The sequence below is a fragment of the Giraffa tippelskirchi genome, chromosome 2, assembly GCF_054371585.1.
Source record: "Giraffa tippelskirchi isolate mGirTip1 chromosome 2, T2T-mGirTip1v1.2.pri, whole genome shotgun sequence".
NCBI classification, from domain to species: Eukaryota; Metazoa; Chordata; class Mammalia; order Artiodactyla; family Giraffidae; genus Giraffa; species Giraffa tippelskirchi.
The window spans coordinates 102,071,432-102,092,885 of NC_137276.1; the positions used below are offsets into that span (position 1 = coordinate 102,071,432).

The 21,454-nt window shown below is 37.2% G+C and overlaps 1 protein-coding gene and 1 long non-coding RNA gene across 7 annotated transcripts in view; both read right to left on the reverse strand.

Moving 5' to 3' along the window:
- DNAJC13 (DnaJ heat shock protein family (Hsp40) member C13) overlaps nucleotides 1-21,454 on the reverse strand; it is a 141,417-nt gene that overhangs the window by 93,954 nt on the left and 26,009 nt on the right. For 4 of the 6 annotated variants that reach the window (XR_014076714.1, XR_014076715.1, XM_081569827.1 and 1 more), the window contains exons 3-9: nucleotides 10,354-10,429; nucleotides 9,410-9,559; nucleotides 8,933-8,974; nucleotides 4,316-4,516; nucleotides 1,336-1,542; nucleotides 1,149-1,244; nucleotides 694-785 (exon numbers count right to left, since the gene is read on the reverse strand). Coding sequence is in view for 2 of the 6 variants with exons in the window: in XM_081569827.1 (XP_081425953.1) it covers nucleotides 694-785; nucleotides 1,149-1,244; nucleotides 1,336-1,542; nucleotides 4,316-4,516; nucleotides 8,933-8,974; nucleotides 9,410-9,559; nucleotides 10,354-10,429 (864 nt within the window). In the remaining 4 variants the exon portion in view is untranslated. Of the gene's footprint in view, nucleotides 1-693; nucleotides 786-1,148; nucleotides 1,245-1,335; nucleotides 1,543-4,315; nucleotides 4,517-8,928; nucleotides 8,975-9,409; nucleotides 9,560-10,353; nucleotides 10,430-21,454 lie in introns of all 6 variants that reach the window. The other 2 variants (XR_014076716.1, XM_081569830.1) reach the window with 1 other exon arrangement.
- LOC145538196 (uncharacterized) lies at nucleotides 14,774-20,216 on the reverse strand. Its single transcript, XR_014076720.1, has 2 exons — nucleotides 18,288-20,216; nucleotides 14,774-16,917 (listed from the first exon to the last, which is right to left on the reverse strand). It is a non-coding gene; the product is annotated as an uncharacterized LOC145538196 (long non-coding RNA).

The following is a 21,454-nucleotide window of genomic DNA, read 5'->3' on the forward strand; positions in this document are numbered from 1 at the left end:
ATTAAAACAAGATACCACAACATCAGTGTTAGAATGGCCAAATCTGAAATACTGACACCACCAAATGCTGATAAGGATGTGGAGCAACAGGAACTCTCATTCACTCCTGGTTGGAATGCACAATAGTAAAGCCACTTTAGGAATACAGTTTGGTAGTTTCTTATAAAACTCAACAAACTCTTACCATATGCTCCAGTGACTACATTCCTTTATATTCACCTAAAGGAGTTTAAAACATACCCCCACAAAACCTGCACACAGGTTTAGTTGTTTTACCATGTGATGTTAGTTGCACTGCGTGTATTTTTATCAAAGTAACTGGCTACCATTATCCAGACAATTTAAGAATTAAAGTGAAAGGTATTATTTTTAAATACTTTAAAACTGTAAGTTTAAGAAACATACTTTATTTTCCATCCTTTCATTTAAAATCAAGTAACCATTTTTATACTCTTTAGAAACTTGAAAACTAAATGAAGGATATTTTAAATATGTAACCAAATAAAGTTGTCTTTTTCTTCATTTTAATTGAATGACTTTTGTGATTTGTAAGTTATCTCTCCCTTTTAGAGCTGTCTTTTTCTTCATTACATAATTTTTAAGTTCTAGATAAAATTTATCTTTGTCTTTGATGAAGTACTTTGCCTTGCACATACTAAGATCTCAAAAACTAGATGAATTAAAAAAAAATACCTCTCTGTTGAAGAGTATTTCCGTATTTGGCCTTTTATAAATTCAATGGTAAAAAGCTGTGGATTTTCTGAGTCACAAACCAATGCGAACACCTAAGGAAAACAAGAAACAAGTTCCATGAAAGATGTTAGTTTTATGGTATTCCATTAGAAAAACTACACATTATTTAGTTGACAAAACTCAATATTTAAAAACATAACTTGCTTATAATATCAGAATTTAAGAGTTGCTTAAAAGTCTCATTCAAATTTTCATATAATACTTAATAAAGTTTTTATTATATACTTGAAAAATAAATTTTGCAATATTCATTGTTATAAGATCAAGAAATACAATGAAAAATTAAATACAGATTGTTTCCTATTCTTTAGGCATAAAAAATATTAAAACAGAAAGAAAATTATTCTAATATATCAACAGGAAAAAATTTCATTTAAACTATTACTAAAACTTACTTCTCCTAAGGGCTTCAATGTTGCAATATTATAGGTTGCTGGATCACGTTCTACTAAACATGTTTCTGTAAGTGCTAGAATTCTTTTTACAGGTTCCTTCAAACAAAATCGACATATATTAAAAAATTATTGAAGAAAAATGTCAAAATCAGATCAACAAATTTTTACTTTTAACATATGAGCTTACCGAATGTCTAGGTGTTATTTTCTGGACTATAAACTCTGCTAAAGATGTGATGGATTCATCAGTGCTGTATTTGCCAAATCGAAGATTCAAATATTGCTCAAATTCTAAAGGCTCTTTTCTGATCCGCAATGAAATACCTATATAGTTGCCAGCATGATCTATTGCACTTTTGATAATTTCTTCTCTTTGCTCTGATGCAAATAAATGCTGCATAAATTTTGAAATTTAAAATGTTAGGGTTGAAATAATTAAAATGTGACCACAGTGAATCAACTCATAGGAAAGTGCCTGAAGGAGCAATTCTAGGAGGAAAAAAGGTAGATCTTATCAGAAGTAAATAAGCAGTATGTTGTGGCTGATTATTAAATTAAAATCAAAGTCTGAAATATAAAGCCTTGCAAATAATCACTGAAAGGAAATTACCTCATAAATTCTCAGAGTCTGTTTCTCATCCCTGTGTGGAAAATAGCACTCTGGGGCCCCCAAAGATGCCCCAGGAACCCCAGCTAAGCCCAATGGAGGTGTTGGGTACAATGGTGGACAGAATTCCAGTTTCAACTAAGGTAGCTCTGACTTCATCTGTTTTTATACAATGGACTTTCTTGCAAGATTATCTCAAAAGATGCTTAAATGTTCACCAAGTCACTGGCCTATGAATATTACAAACCAACCTTCAAAGTGTATTAAGGATAAGGTATTGCTACTTGCATTTGGTACCTGGAGGTCAAAAATGCCGTGAAGGGCTGCTGCTGCTGCTACTAAGTCGCTTCAGTCATATCTGACTCTATGTGACCCCACAGACGGCAGCCCACCAGGCTCCTCTGTCCCCGGGATTCTCTAGGCAAGAATACAGAAGTGGGTTGCCATTTCCTTCTCCAATGCACACGTGCATGCAAAGTCGCCTTAGTCGTGTCCGACTCTGTGCGACCCCACAGACAGCAGCCCTCCAGGCTCCTCTGTCCACGGGATTCTCTAGGCAAGAATACTGGAGTGGGTTGCCATTTCCTTCTCCAATGCCGTGAAAGGCAGGATAGGAGAATCCCACAAGAAAGACCTGTCCTGCCCAGAATGCCATGAACTACCCTATTGAGAAACATTGGATCAGATCATGTTTAAAGCCTGATTTCATTTCCAACAGCTTATCTCAGTCACTATGGATGCAGAAGGTATCAGTTTCTTGAATGAATCTGTCATGGTCTCATATCTGTAGTGAACTCATTTTAGCTAGTGTTTTTTAAAAGGTAGATAGTATGCTTAGCCTCATGCAACTCAAATGGTGGTCCAAGGACCAGTAAAGTCATCATCACCTGTGAGCCTGTTAGATGTATAGCATCTCAGTTCCACCCTCAATCCTATGGAATCAAAATCTGAGAGCGAACAAGATGCCCCAGCTGATTTGTATGCACCTTCAAGTCTGAGGCACACTGCCACATACAATACTATGAATAAATGTGTTCCCAAACTTGCCTGAATGTTCAGCTCAATTCAGGAGTTTTAAAATTTGCCACTGCTAGGCCTCCCATTATATTAATTGAATCAGTATCTTCAGAAAATGAGCCGAAGCCCCAGTGGACTTAAAAAAATTCTCTAGGTGATTACAATGTGAAGCCAAGTTATACCTGTGGACCTATATATTAAGGCTACCAAGTTTGATGTCTCCTATCATTTAATTAAAGTCACATGTGAAAAAAATTAAATTAAACTGCTTGATGCCAACAAGCAATAAAACATGTTGGCAATTGAGGAATGTCACAATTCTTGTCCTTAATGTTTACCTTACACATTGGAAGGCTTGATGAATTAATGTGATTCTGTTAAGATCTGTGAAGCCGTATTACTGTAATTAGATATGTTTTCCACCAAGAGGTTAATCATTATAAACTTCTACCACCCAGGGAAGAGACAAAACTTTGGGCAGCACTATGACAGGAGGTTTCAGACTGCTTTAGAGTGGGAGAAGGAACTAATTTTCTCTTTGATCATTCATCTTTTGGGTCTAGACTTAGAGGTAACAAAATGTCTACATGCACATTCCTAGATGAGGGACACTAGGATGGTACCCATCATCTGGGTAGTAAGGATGAGACAAGGCCTATAACTTTGAAGAAGCTAACATGTTTTGTAAATCAGATTGTTCACCCCATCCATCATTCTCTTTTCTTTTTGAAAAGAAGGCTACACTTAGCCTCTTGTATATCCAAAAGACTTGCCCTGGTTCTGCTATCCAGGGATGAATAATTTATCTACAGAACACTAAACCTTGGGAGTAGTGTTCCCAGGATATTAAGGTAGCTACAGGATTTAAAATATCAAGAGAAAGGACTCTGAGAGTAAGTTCAGCTGAGCCTCTCCATCTGGATACTCTAATGTTCATCTTTGAGGTATGGGGTTTAATCAAGAAAGGCAGGATGTTTCTTATAAAAAAAAAAATGGTCATAATCTATAGCTCTGTTTCTACTGCCAATTAACAAACAAGGTCTCAGCACCTTAAGGGGTTTCTGCTGTACCCCAAAATTTACATGTAACTCAGAATTTCAAGACAAAAACATGCAATGAACTCCAAATCTGAAGTTTCAAGCCTATTCAGATTTCAGATTACAAACAGCTGGGCAAAGGAAAGAAGACTATAAAAAAAGCGATTTTTACATAACTTTTCAAAGAAAGTTTAGAAACTTTCAAGTAAGACATTAATACTAATGAAAATAAAACTGTAATCATTGTTTATTAAATATTAAGCCACATACTGTGCTAAACATTTTACATAAAGTATCTCATTTGATCAAAAAATTAAAAACAAAAATCTATGACATACACATATTACTCTCCACATTTCAGAGAGCTGCAAATTGGAAGCCTGCACTCAAAATACCATACTTCCTTCCAGAGGACTCAAAGTAAATTTCAAAATTAAGTGTAAAAACTCTGCTTTCCTTCAAATGGTCATGTCTCTTTTAAAAAGCTTTTTAAAAACACTACTTACCAATCTACTAAATCCTCCATAAAGTATACAAAACCCTCCTTGATAATCAGAAAGATCTACAAAGCCTTCAATATTTCTATAGTCATAGGAACAGAGGACTCTGTTTGTTGCAGGGTTAATTTGGTCAAAGCCTCCTGGTGTTACTTCCAAAATGACAGGTTTTCTTGTATCACTCCAGTGATGCTTATAGCAGTTATATCTCTATAGAGAAAAATAATAATACATTTAAATTCATATTTAAGGTTAGCAAAAAACACCATTACATTTAATGTATCAGCCATTGCAGCAAAAAAAAACAACAACAACAACAAAAATCTAAATATATAAATATTTAGAGCTACTATCCAAATTGTTAAAGACATTTTTACTTTGGCTATTTGGAGGTTTATGTTTATTCAATTAAGAATTTTTAGGCTAACTAAAGACAGTATATCCTTTTAAAATTAACAAAGGTTTGAGTTAGAGTATTTTGTGAAACAATTTTAAGTCACCCTCATGCAAATCTTAAGGGAAATCTTAAATAGAAGTTACTTTGAAGGAGTTCCAGTGGAGAAAAATTTCAACTTTTGTTGATGGATTCTTTTAATCAAGTTAGATATGGAAAAGAGCTAAGTCACATTTCAGGGCTGTTAGAGCATTTAATTTAAACAACCCAAGCTGGTTCAACATATCCATGTAGATTATTTTTCTTGTTGTTGTTCAGTCGTTCAGTTGTGTCCGACTCTGCGACCCCAAGGACTGCAGCAACTCAGGCTTCTCTGTTCTCCACTATCTCCTGGAGTTTGCTCAAATTCATGTCCATTGAGTTGGTGATGCTATCTAACCATCTCAGCCTCTGCTGCTCCCTTCTCCCATTGCCTTCAATCTTTCCCAGCATCAAGGTCTTTTCTAATGAGTCCACTCTTCGTATCAGGTGGCCAAAGTATTAAGAGATTCAGCATCAGCCTTTCCAATATTCCAATATTCAGGGTTGATTTCCTTTAGGATTGACTGATTGTTGATCTCCTTGCTGTCCAAGAACTCTCAAGAGTTTTCGCCAGCATCACAATGCAAAAGCATCAGTTCTTCAGTGCTCAGCCTTCGCTACAGTCAAACTCTCACATCCCTACATGACTACTGGAAAAACCATAGCTTTGGCTGTATGTACCTTTGTTGGCAAATTGATGTCTCTGTTTTACAATACGCGGTCTAGGTTTGTTATAGATTTCCTTACAAGGAACTGCTGCTGCTGCTAAGTCGCTTCAGTCGTGTCCGACTCTGTACGACCCCACAGACAGCAGTCCACCAGGCTCCTCTGTCCCTGGGATTCTCCAGGCAAGAATACTGGAGTGGGTTGCCATTTCCTTCTCCAAAATGGGGGCAATAGAATCTAATCACCCATGATAAAACAGCCCTCTGACCAACTCGCTGATGTAAGATCACCAGGATGTTTCAATGCAACCTCAACATTTCATAGAGTTTCACGATGACCAGCTATCTAAACTCTTAGGTTTTAGTAGGATTCAAAATCCTTTTTCTCTTAGCTAGCTCTCTTCTTGCTCATTCTCGTTTGCACACATCTGTCCAACTTTGGTTGGTTGTTGAGGTCCAGTGGAAGAATTACCATTCTGCCTCGTAGCTTCTCCTTTAGGGACTTGGAAAAGGAAAGTAGTGCAATTCTTTCTGGCCATCTGCCAGGCATGGGACCCCAGCCTTCTTGGGGTAAGTTTGACTGGCAATTTTAAAGAACTCTTCCACAGCATCAAGTCCAATGAGATGGTCCATAACAAAGAGATATCTCTCCAAGAGCTCCCAACTGGTTGGGAAAATACTGGTCTCCTCAGGCAGTCTCAACAGTATTTCCTGAGCTTTCCTTGTGTTTTTAGAATCACTGATGGTGCTCAGTTTTGTCACTGACAACAAAGAGTCTGCTTCTCTTTGAAAACCTAACAAGGAACAAGCATTTTTTAATTTCATTGCAGCAATCATCACCTACAGTGATTTTGGAGCCCAAGAAAATAAAACCTGTCACCATTTCCATTTTTTTACCTTCTATTTGTCATGAAGTGATGTAGATTTTTTTCTATACACACAAAAAGCTGAAGCCTCAGTTTGACTGTAGGCTTTTCTAAAAACACACCACTGGGAAGTCATCTTTAGAAGTTTGATCACATTAGCAGGTAAAATTTGATTTAGATAACTGGTGCTAGTCGTGTTTGACTCTTTGCAACCCCACTGACTGGAGCCTGCCAGGCTCCTTTGTCAGTGGAATTCTCAAGGCCAGAATACTGGAGTAGGTTGCCATTTCCTTCTCCAGAGGGCTTCTCAATCCCGGGGATCTAACCCACATCTCCTGTGTCTCCTACATTGGCAAGCAGTTTTTTACCACTAGGGCCATCTGGGAAGCTCTATTTAGATAGCATTCCTTTGTAAATTGAAGAACTTAGTATCAGAAATAATTACAAGACTGAACATCCATTTACTCCCCAGTTTTATTCTTAGAGAAAACATTTAGTTGAGGCTGATAACCAAAATGATATGTACAGAAAAACTGAAAATAAAGGCAAAATGAGGCAAAGAGAAAACAGGATAACAATATGTCAGATGTGAAATGAACATTCCCTTGTTGACCCAAAAACTCCATAAAGTTTTCTACCCATCAATATGAAGTGGAATGCATGGTCATGATTAAGGTAAAAATAAACCCGTTGCTGCTCAAAAACACAACTACTTCTAATACTAAAACGGCAGAGAAATTCTCTTGCATGTGTTCAGAAAAGAGAGTAAGACGTTAGATAATAAATATCTCCACCTCCCAACATTAAACCCAGAAATGAGGTTCACAGAATCATATCCATCAATCCCCTCAGCATTACTGAGCTATGGCATCATGCACACGACAGTTTCATAAAAGGAATTCTGCAGAAAGACAAAAGGGCCTGCATTAAACCAAGAATATATTTAAAGCCTTGATTCTGAACTAAAGGATGGAGCAGTACCACACCTTTCCAGCAGAAGTGGGTCACAAAATTTCGTGGGAAGGGAGGTCACAAAAGTTGGTGCTTTTCCCAACTATGCTGGTTTACATGCCTCAGCCCACTCTGCAGGATATTCTCCATTCTTTCAGAAGGTAAATCAACTGTAAAGTAGTGAGATTTGCCAAGGAAACAAATCATTGTCCTTCAGGATTGTGGAGGCCAAGACAGTCTTAAGAGAAGGTGATTGAGAGTATATCTAGGAGCAATGGGAAGTCTAAGACGAAATTCAACTTATATAAAATTGCTGCCCTTCAAGCTATCTTCTAGGGATACTGTTTCCACCAAAAAAGTTTGAAAAATATTAAGTTGCTGAAGTTAACATATATAAAGGGGAACTTATAACAAAATCTATAAATATGTTTTAGGAAGCAGTTGCTTCCCAAATAGATGAGCTATACAGAAAACTCACCTACTAACATAATTAAAATAAGTGTACTAAACTATGATTTATAGAAATGTGATTGTGGCTTATCATGTATAAGCAGCAAGGAGCTCACCAAAAACTATTAAGCTATTTTAAATGGCTCCTGGGCAACCAACCATTTGCTTGAGTTGAGATCAGTGAGGCTTCTCAGATACTAAGACACAGAACAGAATACCCATAGAAAGGATCAGGGCTTTTAAAAAACAAGGGAATGGTACTGCCAGCATATTAGAATTCAGACCCTGCCTTTTGCCAGAAGCTAGAGTTCTGGACAGTGCTATGAATTTACACACTACTCTGGATCCCCCACCCCTATTATAAAAGTAATACCTTCTCATGGAAAGAAATTCCGTATTTTAAGGGAGTGAAAGAAAAGCATCAGCGCCCATTTCCTCTCCCCAGAAGACTCAGATTTACTTTAAATGCTGCTATAACATGTCTAGAGAAGGCCTGGAAAAGTTAAGATTCTAATAAGCAATAATTACTTCCTGAAAGCTGTCACTGCACCATGCAAACCTTCATTATCGGCAAGACCCAGTGAGTGCGAGCATGATCAGTCTCTCAGTCACGTAGGACTTTTGTGATCCCATGGACTGTAGCCTGGTAGGCTCCTCTGTCCATGGGATTTTCCAAGCAAGAGTACTGGAGTGGGTTGCCATTTTCTCCTCCTGGGGATCTTCCTGACTCAGGCACTGAACCCACGTCTCCTGCACTGGTAGGTGACTGAGCCACCTGGGAAGCCCCCAGATTCAGGGCGAGAACATACAATGAGACAGTTTCAATACATAAATTTTCTTTCAAGTTTAATACTTCCGAAATAAGAATCTCGTACAACAAACAACGACTGCATGTTCTAAAAAGTATCAGCAGTGTGAAGCTTCTGTTGCTGTTAAGAACACAGAATAAAGACTTCCTGAATGAAGCCTTGTTTTCAATATTTAGTTCTGCCCGAAGATTGTTTTCTAGCTATTGGCATTAACAGTCATAAATCTAATTTCTCATATTTGAGTTTCTTGTTAAACTACATTTATCTATCATATGATATCAGGAGACATTAAAATTATGTTTCATTTCCTTCAGCTTTGCCACAAAGGGAATACACAGTTTATACAAGGATTTCTAAAGCACAACACTGAAAAACCAAAAAAGATATTAATAAATGTTATAAATACTTGCCCTTCCTGTGATTTTTCCTTCTGAAAAATCAGTTCTAAATCTCTGAAAGAGAAGACATAAAAAACACAGTTTATAACAACAGACTTATTAAGAGAGACTCTCAGTTCAGTACTTTCTATCCAAAGTAAGTAAAATCCCAACTTGGTAATCCTGATATCAAAAAATGTTATTAAAGTTATAGTTTAAGGAGATTCAATAAAAAGTGCGAAATTTTATTGAAAAACAGGGTAGATTAAACATACAATTGCTTTGTTCTATATAATGCATTTAAAAAGACTTAAGAAAACTATCAAACATAAAGGATTATCCAGCCTCCTAGTAAGAAAAAAGTAAAAGTTTCACAGTGTCAATTAAGGGTCAGTAAGTGGGAAAAGGGCTCAGAACATTAGGCTCAGAACATTAGTATCTGTACTTTAATGTAACTCATTAAAAAAGAGAAGAGAGAAATTTAGTGTATTAACATCAAACAGTTCTCACCAATGCTTCTGTAAGAAGTTCTGTTCTGTGCTCTGTAGAAAATTTTAACGTTTCTGACTTTTTTCCACTGCCTTTACGAAATGTGAGGTTGAACTCGGTTCCTTGTCCTTTTCCTACAGGGCTGATGCTGCAAATGTCTCCATAAGGCCACTAACAAATAAAAAGGAAATTATTCAACTGGTGCTACACTGTGGTGAAATGCAACCCTTATTTTTACCATTTTAATTTCAAATCACTGATTAAATGAAAAAATTTTACAAAACAGTACTGAGATCTAGAAAACGTTTTGTTTTACAGCAATTCTACAAAATAAACTAAAAAGTTTTCAGATATCAGAGACAACAATAAAAAAGTTCTGTTTTCCAATTTCAATGCCTGATTGATTAATGATTGATTAATCCAAAGCAATTAAAATACACAGATATGAAAAGAACTGGGGAATAAAATTTTATGATTATCTACAAACCTTTAAAAACTGCAACAAAAAGAGGAATCTGTAAAACATGCCTAATTTGGACTTAAAATAAACTAGAATATTTTTAAGTGTTTATTTACCCATATTCAGTTTAGTCTTGCCTTTATAAACAGCAATCTTACTTTTATGACAAACATTTTCTAACCACTGCACTTATGACTTATGTATGCCTGTATTACAGTAACAATGTGGGCCTTAAAATTATAAACAATTTACAAATTTTACATTAAAATGATGGTTATAATCAAAGTAACGGTAAAAAGTTATACCTCTTAGAGCCTAGAAATATGCACACATATGCTCCCTTTATTTATTTATATTTGGTCCTGAGTATTGAGCATTATATAAGCATATTAATCTTTTTCAAATTTGACATTTCTATCCTTCCTGGCCTGATTTCAGGCTAGGGAGCATCGGCTTTTAAAATTCAAGTGGAGTTCAAACACCTAATAGCTTCTAAAATTATTACCTGATTTGTTACTTCTAAGGTATTGGGATTATATGTAGTAATCGCATGGGTTCCAACTGAAAAGACACGCTTATACCTACAAAGGAAATCAAGTACTTAAATTTAGTCTTAAAGGAAACATTTTATAAGAAAATACATATAATACAAAAGGAACATCTCAATAAATAAATAGAAATGTGTTAGTTGATTTAATGTGACTAAATATAGCTTTGTTTTATATTCTCACATTTTTAATGTTCTGAAATGCCACTGATATAAAAATCTACCCATCATTCAATCTACTGTGAAACAATAAGATCCTTAAGTAGAAAAGTAAAACCTATGAAAGCAATCTTTGTTGTTAGTATACATGAAGTTAAGCAAAAAACTGCCAGATGATGCCAAAATACTCTAAATGGGAAAAAAAAAAAAAAAAGACACTATACACTAGTAATTCTTTCAAAATATCCTTTCAACAAGATCATGATGCAAATGAAGGGAAAGCTACAGCCTACAACAGGTCTATCACAGTCCTTTTTCTGGAATCGTAATGATTTCTATTTAAGCAACTACCTATATTACAATTAAGTGTTGCAATTTTATAGAAGTAGGAAGCCTACATCACAGACAAGCAATTTTCACTTCTTAAGTCACTGCCTTCACTTAAAGCAACATATTTGAAGGAGAATAACCATTTGGGTATCAGTAATTTTTTAGAAGAGAGAGAAATTCATAATGATAAAAAGTGGAAACTGAATTACAAAAACTTATTTAAAACTGACAAATTAGCTCTTTGAAAATAAAATGATAAACTAGGTCTGTGCTGTGAGCTCAGTCACTCAGTCATGTCTAACTCTTTGCAACCCCATGGACTGTAGCCTGCCAGTCTCCTCTGTTCATGGGATTCCCGAGGCAAGAATACTGGAGTAGGTTGCCATCTCCTTCTCCAGAAAATAAGTCTAAGAAAATACAAAAACAAAATTAAGAATAAGATAATTTATAACCATAGAAACAGAAGAAAAAATGATGTAAGTCTATGCTTATAAACATGAAAATTAAGAATAAATCAACATCTATTAGAAGAATTTAAGAAAGCTGCAAACAATTACATCCTACCAAAGTACTAGGATCAAACAAGGAGATAAAACCCTAAAGGAACAGGTAAATTCTATGCTTCTTCAATTGTTCCAGGAAACAAACTAAAGCTTCTCAGTTCTTCCAGGGATAATAAAATCTGGTAAAACAAACAAATCTATTTTTAAATAAATACTATTAATAAGAATCAAATGACAGATTGAAATAGTAATACACTATGACCAAAGACAGTTCATTTTAGGAAAACAGTTGACTATTAGAAAAATGTATTAATTAGCATATTTATTGAAATATCTTTCAGTATTTTATTAAGAGATTTTTAAATGATCAACATGAATGTTAAATATAATCAGACGCCTTTTTTATATGTATGGAAAAGATTGTGTTTTTCTGCTTTAAACTACTAATACAGTAAAAAGGTATACACTACCATAAACCAACAGTCACTATCCGACTCAAAGGTCACACACTAGGAGTAATCTCATTAAGATCAAGAGAGCTCTTTCAAATTTTAATTTCCTATTATTTTTTCTAATAAGTACATTATATAGTAAAAATGACAAAGTTTCCATTTTTGAGAAAAATGATAGATTTTATTAATCTTTACCATTTTGCTGTATCACAAATTTTTCCCCTAATTTCTTATGTTGAAGGTGCAATGGGAAACTAAACAATGAGCACACTTCCTTCTAATATAAGAACATTCATTTGCTGCTTTCTAAAGTGGCATCATCAACACGATGGATATGAGTTTGAGTAGGCTCCAGGAGTTGGTGATGGGACAGGGAAGCCTGGCATGCTGCATGCAGTCCATGGTGTCACAAAGAGTTGGTCGCAACTGAACTGAACTGAACTGAAAGTGGGGAGAGGGTTGAGGGACAGATGAAGTAGATGAGGATTTATATAAATAGCTCAAAAGTCTCAAAGTTTCAGAGGCTTAATTAATGGCAACAAAGAAAACCAAAGAAATAAAATCTTATTAAATCAGTATTTGCCTATCTTCTATAGCATAATGAAATAAAATGTATGACAGAAATACGAATTCACAAATTCTAACTTTCAGAATCATCTTGACAAACATGCCAATATTTTTATCTTTAAAAATTTTTATTGCAGTACAGTTGATTTAAAGTGCTGTGCTAGTTTCAGCTGTACAGCAAAGTGAATCAGCTATACATATAAATATATCTACTTTTTTAAGATTCTTTTCCCATATAGGTCATTACAGAATACTGAGTAGAATTCCCTGTGCTATACAGTAGGTTTTACTAGTTAGATATCTATATAATATATAGTGGTATCTAAGGTCAATCTCAATCTCCCAATTTATCCCTCCCTCCCTTCCCCATCAGCCCCAACCATAAGTTTGTTTTTCACATCTTTTACTCTGTTCTATAAATGAATTCATTTCAAACATACCAATTTGTATAATCCTGAAATAAAACTACAGAATTTACTTACTTTACTCTAGAAACAAAAGCGCAAGAATTAAATGCCTGAAATGTTCCAAATATCAACTGATATGGTGATATTCACAATCTTAAGAGAATCTAAGTTAAGAAAATATCCTTTTCAATTCTATACTAATCTCTATCCAACAAAGCTCTTCCTAACATTTTTCTTGTTTAACTTTTTCATCTTGATCAGTACTGTGCAGAAGAACTTTCCAAAATGATGGAAATATTCTGTAGCTACACTGTCCAATTAAGTAGCCCTTTTGAGCACCTGAAATGTGGCTAATGAGTAACTGTAAACAGCCACGTTTGGTTAGTGGCTACCATATTGAAGAGAGTGCATTCTAGATCCTGGCAAAAGTATGCTAGAGTGAGATGTCCATTAGGCCCAAAATACTGTCATAACTGGTAAACTCAGAGCTCTAAAGCTTCCTAAGAAGAGAGCTGTTAAGAAAATTCTTAGGAGAATTTCCTTCCATTCCTCTCTCTTCTCTTTTTCTGAGAGTTCCACAGACCTCTCTCCTCTAGGATGGCTGCTGCACTTCCCTTTAAGGTTAGGGCAAATATTGTACTCCTAGGTCATTTAAAACTTTTATAGAGGTTCTTTTGTGGTCCAGTGGTTAAGACTCTGCCTTCCAACCAGTGCAGGGGACACAGGTTCAATCCTTGGTCCCGGAAGATTCACACAACTACTGAGGCCATGTGCTGCAACTACCCAGGACCAGAGGCCATACTCCGCAACAAAGAGAAGCCACCACAAGGAGTAGCCCCTGCTCACTGCAACTAGAGAAAGCCCACACACAGCAATGAAGACCCAATGCAGTCCCAAATTAATTAATTAATTAAAAAAAAAACTTTTTAAAGCACCCTTAAACCTTCGAAGAACTTAAAAAGCCCCCTTGGATACCAGATTTTGATTAAAATCAGAATGAGCTCACATGTATGGTATGTTAGTGAATCTTGCAATTTAAGATTTTTAAAAAAAATGAAACAAAGATCAATATTTTTAATGATAAAAGGTACAATTCACAAAGAAGATAGACATAAGCTATTAGACACCTAACAACAAAAAATCAAAGATACATAAAGCAAAAATGAAAAGAAATATAAGGGAAAAGAAAAAAACATAAAATCATAGTGACACATAGTAACATTTCTCTGAGAATATTTTATCAAGTGCAGAAAAAAAAAGAATAGGAGTATCTTGAATGATGTCTTTAATAATTTAAATATGATAGATTTACATTAATATTAACCTTATATCCTACACAAATATATTTAAAATTTTGTTATCTCATACGTTGTTATTAGATGCCCATAGGACATTTAGAAAAACTGGCAAAAAGGTAAACATTACCTGGAGTTCTGGTGAAAAAAAAGAAATACCTGGGCATCTGTGGTGGTAGTGGTTTAGTCACTAAGTTGTGTCCAACTCTTGTGACCCCATGGACTGTAGCCTGCCAGTCTCCTCTGCCCATGGGATTCTCCAGGCAAGTATACTGGAGTGGGTTGCCATTTCCTTCTCCAGAGGATCTTCCCCACCCAGGAATCAAACTTGGGTCTCCTGCAATGCAGGCAGATTCCAAGATAATTCTGATATGCATCTGGATTTGATCACAGGTTCTTCTATTTAATGGTACTCTTAGTAATATAAAATTCCATTATTTTTCTATAAACCAATCGTGATACAATGGTACTGAGTAATAATAGTTTTTCTTGTTGTTCAGTCACTAAGTCATGTTCAACTCTTTGCAACCCCATGGACTGCAGCATGCCAGGCTTTCCTATCCTGCACTATCTCCTGGAGTTTGCTCAAACTCATGTCCATTGAGTCGGTAATGCCAACCAACCATCTGATCCTCTGTCTCTCTCTTCTTCTTCTGCTCTCAATCTTTTCTTGCTTTCTTCTTCTTTTTTAAAAAATTTATTTTATTTTTGGCTGCACTGGGTCTTCGTTGCTTTGCACAGGCGCATGGGCTTCCATAGTTGCAGCACATGGGCTCAGTACCTGCAGATTGCAGGCTCTAGAGCCATGGGCTCAGTGTTTGTTGTGCATGGGCTTAGATGCTCCACAGCATGTGGAATTTTCCTGGACCAGGGATTGAACCTATGCCCCCTGCAGGCAGATTCTTATCCACTGCACCACAGGGAAATCCTGCTTTCATCTTTGAAATAAGTTTTTATAACATGATTTTTTTCCATATAGCAACTTTTTTTAGGGAAGAAAAAAACTAATAATATTGGGTCAGATACTCCATATTATCATGGACTGCCTCAATATTAAATGAGTACCTCATGCTGTGCTGGGTTCAATGATATGGCAGTGAGTAAGATTTCCTTAAAGACTTAATTTCCTCTGGGCAGATATTTCATTTGTTATTTAGTTAACCAATTTAGATATCTTAAACAAAACTTCAAAGACAACTGTCAGTCGTTGTAAGAAAGTTTATTTCAGACCTGAATACTTCCAACTAGCTTGTATCAATTAGGCATGTACAATATTATCAAGACAAAAACATTTTATAAACATACTGGGCACCATCACAATGTCATATATTTCTGTCCCTAAACTCGTACTATTCATTTATCTCAAAAGAGAGAAAACTCAACATTACTTTTTTTGTTAAGTACAGAAAAGGCTTGTGTTTATTATGAAATAATGGTTCTCAGGTGGTGCCGTAGTAAAGAATCAGCCTGCCAATGCAAGAGATGCAGGTTCGACCCCTGGGTAGGGAAGATGCTCTGGAGTAGGAAATGGCAAACCACTCCAGTATTCTTGCCTGGAAATTTCTATTGACAGACGAGCCTGGTGGGCTACAGTCCATGAGGTCGTAGAGAGTCAAATATTAATGAGCTGCTGAGCACACACAATGGTTCTCTAATTTCCTGTGAAAATAAAAACCTCTGTGTATTTATTTTAAAGTTAACATCTTCAATCCTTTCAGTGGATAGTCTATGCAACAGGTTTCAAATAAGCCAAAAGGATCTAAACAGAGCTGAAAGAGACAGCTTTTGTTACCTCATCTAGTCCTCAAAATATACAGCCTGAACTCCTATAGTACCCTGGGTAAAGTTGGCTACTTTTAATTGTTCACTAGCGCGGTGCTGGAGTAGCTGTGAGGAGATACCCCACGCCCAAGGGCAGAGAAGCCCCAGCTAGATGGTAGGCATTGGAGTGGTGACTGCGCGGTGCTGGAGCCACTTTGAGGAGATATCCCATGTCCAAAGGTAAAGGAGAAGCCCCAGTAAGATGGTAGGAGGGTGAAATCATGTTTAGAAACAGACCTCATACCCACCAGAGAGGCTCAGAGGACTCAAAAAAACCTTTTGTGCACCAGGACCCAAAGACCCCACAGAGACTGAACAGAACTGTGTTTGAGTGTCTCCTGTGGAGGTAAGGGTCAGAAGTGGACTGCCACAGGGGCAGGGGCTGTGGGTGCAGCAGACTTGGGTATGGCATAAGCCCTCTTGGAGGAGGTTGCCATTAACCCCACTATTGAGCCGCCAGAACTTACACAGGACTGGGGAAACAGACTCTTGGAGGGCACAAACAGAATCTTGTGTGCAACAGGACCCAGGGGGAAGGAGCAGTGACCCCACAAGAGACTGATCCAGACTTGCCCATGAGTGTCTAGGAGTCTCGGGCAGAGGCCTGGATCAGTGGCCTTCTGTAGGGCTGGGGGAACTGAGTGTAGCAGTGCCTGAATGGGATCTTTTGAAGGAGGTCGCCATTATCATCATTACCTCCACCATGGTTTCAGTTCAGTTCAGCTGCTCTGTCGTGTCCAACTCTTTGCAATCCTATGCAATGCAGCACGCCAGGCCTCCCTGTCCATCACCAACTCCCGGAGTTCAGGCAAACTCATATCCAATGAGTCGGTGATGCCATCCAATCATCTCATCCTCTGTCGTCCTCTTCTCCTACGGCCGTTAATCTTGACCAGCATCAGGGTCTTTTCCAATGAGGCACTTCTTCAGGTGGCCATAGTATTGGAGTTTCGGCTTCAGCATCAGTCCTCCCAATGAATATTCAGGACTGATTTCCTTCAAGATGGATTGGTTGGATCTCCTTGCAGTCCAGGGGTCTCTCAAGAGTCTTCTCCAGCACAATTCAAAAGCATCAATTCTTTGGCGCTCAGATTTCTTTATAGTTCAATTCTCACATCCATACATGACTACTGGAAAAACCACAGCCTTGATTACACGGACCTTTGTTGGCAAAGTAATGTCTCTGCTTTTAAATATGCTGTCTAGGTTGGTCATAACTTCTCTTGCAAGTAGTAAGTGTCTTTTAATTTCATGGCTGCCGTCACCATCTGCAGTGATTTTAGAGCCCCCCAAAATAAAGTCTGTCACTGTTTCCACTGTTTCCCCATCTATTTCCCATGAAGTGATGGGATCAGATGCCATGATCTTAGTTTTCTGAATGTTGAGCTTTAAGCCAACTTTTTCACTCTCCTCTTTCACTTTTATCAAGAGGCTCTTTAGTTCTCCACTTTCTGACGTAAGGGTGGTGTCATCTGTATATCTGAGGTTATTGATATTTCTCCCAGCAATCATGATTCCAGCTTATGCTCCCTCCAGCCCAGCGTTTCTCATGATGTACTCTGCATACAAGTTAAATAAGCAGGGTGACAATGTACAGCCTTGATGTACTCCTTTTCCTATTTGGAACCAGTCTGTTGTTCCATGTCCAGTTCTAATTGTTGCTTCCTGACCTGCATACAGGTTTCTCAAGAGGCAGGTCAGGTGGTCTGGTATTCCTATCTCTTTCAGAATTTTCCACAGTTTATTGTGATCCACACAGTATATGCAGAGTACATCATGCAGAATGCCAGGCTGGATGAAGCACAAGCTGGAATCAAGATTGCTGGGAGAAATATCAATAACCTCAGATATACAGATGACATCACCCTTATGGCAGACAGCAGAGAAGAACTAAAGAGCCTCTGCATGAAAGTGAAAGGGGAGTGAAAAGGTTGGCTTAAAGCTCAACATTCAAAAAAACAAAGATCACGGCATCCGGTCCCATCACTTCATGGCAAAAGGATGGGGAAACAATGACAGACTTTATTTTTGGGGGCTCCAAAATCAATACACATGGTGACAGCAGCCATGAAACTTAAAGATGCTTGCTCCATGGAAGAAAAGCTATGACCCACCTAGACAGCATATTAAAAAGCAGAGACATTACTTTGTCAACAAAGGTCCATCTAGTCAAAGCTATGGTTTTTCCAGTAATCGTGTATGGCTGTGAGAGCTGGACCATTAAGAAAGCTGAGCACCAAAGAATTGATGCTTTTGAACTGTGGTGTTGGATAAGACTCTTGAGAGTCCCTTGGACTGCAAGGAGATCCAACCAGTCAATCCTAAAGGAAATCAGTCCTGAATACTCATTGGAAGGACTGATGCTGAAGCTGAAACTTCATTACTTTGGCCGCCTGATGTGAAGAACTGACTCACTGGAAAGACCCTGATGTTGGGAAAGATTGAAGGCAGGAGGAGAAGGGGATGACATAGGTTGAGATGGCTGGTTGGCATCGCTGACTTGATGGACGTGAGTCTGAGTAAGCTCTGGGAGTTGGTGATGGACAGGGAAGCCTGGTGTGCTGCAGTGCACGGGGTTGCAAAGAGTCGGAGACGACTGAGTGACCGAACTGAACTGAACTGAACTCGTTTCACAGTAATATTAAACAGGAGGTACAAAGACTTCCCCCATGCTCCCTGTCCTCACCCTCCACAGCCTCCCCCCATTACCAAGAACCCCCACTAGAGAGATTTGTTTCCTCTGATCAATGTACATTGATATATCAGTATCCAACAAAGTCCACAACTGACATTAGAGTGCACTCTTGGTGTCTCACATTCTATGCTTTGGACAAAGTATCCAAGTATATCTACCATTACAGTATCATGGAGTAGTTTCACCCTACTAAAAATCCTCTGAACTCTGTCTATTCATACTTTCTTCCCTGCTACAAACCTTGGATGCCACTGATCTTTTTACTTTCTATAAAGTATCCCTTTTCTCTAATGCTATATAGTTGAAATTATATAGCACATAGCCTTCACAGATAAGCTTCTTTCACTTAGTATTTAAGTTTTAAGTTAAATATAAGTTTCTTCCATGTCTTTTCATGACTTGATGGTTCATTTCTTTTTAGCACTGAATAATACTGTCTGCATATATTAATTTATTTACTCATTCACCTGAAAGGCATTTTGGTTGCTTTCATGTTTGGAAATTATGAATAAAGATGCTATAAACATCTGTATGAAGGCTTCTGTGCAATGCAAGGATATAAGTTCTCAGCTTCTCTGAGTAAATTTAGTGCAACTGCTGGATCATATGGTAAGAGACCTGGAGGAGGGCATGGCAACCCACTCCAGTATTCTTGCTTGGAGAATCCCACTGACAAAGCCTGGTAAGCTATGGTCCACAGGGTTGCAAATAGCTGGATAAGACTGAAGCAATTTAGCACACACATGCATGGTAAGAGAGCGTTGAGTGTTGTAAGAAACCACCAAACTCTCTTCCCAAGAAGCTGTACCATTTCACATTTCCACCAGCAATAAAGGAGAGTTCCTGTTGCTTCACATCCTCAACAGCATTTGGAGTTATCAAGCGTTCTGGATTTTGGCCATTTATCTCTACATTTGCATTTCCCTGAATTACTTGTCAACTGTGTATTTTCTTTTTTTCTCTTTTACGGATATGCCACATGGCATGTGGGATTGTAGTTCCCAGATCAGTGGAAGCACAGAGCCCTTAACCACTGAACCACCAAGAAATTCCTGGCATATTTTCTTTGGTGAGGTCTCTGTTAAGATTTTTGGCTCACGTTTTAATCAAGTTGTTTGTTTTGTCATTGTTAAGTTTTAAGGGTTCTTTGTACAGTAGAACAGTTCTTATCTTTTGCAGTTATTTTCTCCCAAATTGTCTTCACATTCTCTTGATAGTGTCTTTCAGAAAGCATAAGTTTTCAACTTTAATGTAGTTCACTCATCAATTCATTTTTTCATGACTATTACCTTTGGTGTTGTATCTAAAATATCATCACCAAACCTGAAGTAATATGGATGTTCTCCCATGTTATCTAGGAGTTTTGCAATTTTGCATTTCACATTTTGGTCTGTAATCTGAAATTTGAGTTAATCTGAGTTAATTTTGTGAAGGATGTAGAATCTATGCCTAGATTTATTTTTTTTGCAAGTAGATATCCAGGTGTCAAGTATCATTTGCTGAAACAATTCTGTGCTTTTCAGCTGGGGTAGGGGGGAGAAGGAGAGGGTGGAAAGTATGGAGAGAGTAACAAGGAAACATCAAAAAAAAAAGACTGTGCTTTTAACAGAACATTGTACATAAAATATAAAATTCCTATAAGGAGATGTGGTCCTATTTGCACTTCTGAAAGATATTCAAATATCAAGATTGCCTGATAAGCACTAAGAGATGTACAAAGAAAACACAAAGACAATTCAGGACAGACTCATGTCTGGTTTAAAGGCTGGCAGGGGCAAGGGCTAAAATCAACAAAGCAGGGAAAAAAACCTCAGGATTCCTAGACTTATCAGAGTTGCTGAGGTGTGTAAGTAACAAGCAGCTAAAGAGAAGAGTCTCTCTTCCTTGTCTAAGTCTATTCCTACTTACAAGAAAGGAATCAGAAATTCACCAGCTTCCCTTCCCCTTAACTCTTATCTCAAATTTCCTGTATCAAGTCATTCCAGGGGCTATGAATATAGTGGGCACCTGCCAATGACTTATCACAGACATACCCCAATGTACTAAAGCTAAAATCCTGTTCACATACTAAAACCCTACTTTTAAATTCAGAGCATTTGCTGCAATTAATGTATGCAAATATTAAAGTGATCCACAGGCAGATTTTCCATGTAATTTCCATTCAGGAAAAAATTAAGCACCTAATTTTCAACATTACTCTGAAGTTTTCCGTAGAGAATCTTCACTTCTGTTTAAATGAAATGTATGAATCTTCCTTTTATCAGAAATGACTTGCCAGGTCAAAAAGGAAACTTTGCTCTTTAATGAAAGAAAGCATTTTTTACTACTGAAACCTTCTCCTACTTCTTGCTGTTTCCAGAACAGACATAAAATTTAATTGCGTACAAGTGGGAAAATGACAAGCTTAGCAGAAAAGCTACTTTGCTAGCCAAAGGGTCTACAATGATGGTGAACAGACCTGAATCATTAAAAAATGAGTAGTGGCTGCAAAGTGAAACATATGAAAACTATTATAAAGGTAACATGAAATAAGAGACATGAATATCCCCAAGGGAAATACCTGGAGAGGTTATCTTTAATTTAGGTATACTAAGAGAAAGAAAAATATTTGACCATCTTTACTGTCACTACCAATAACATTTTTCTGAAATGTTGAGGCTGAAATGGAATCTCTTAAAACCGAGGCCCTAAAACCCCCATATCACACACAAAATTTGCTGTATGCAGATATATGTTCTAAAGAGAAGGTTCGTATAGCAACTCTAAAACAACAGAAAAATTTCAATGTGGGGACATTTATTTTTTCATAAGACCAATGACAAATACTTTA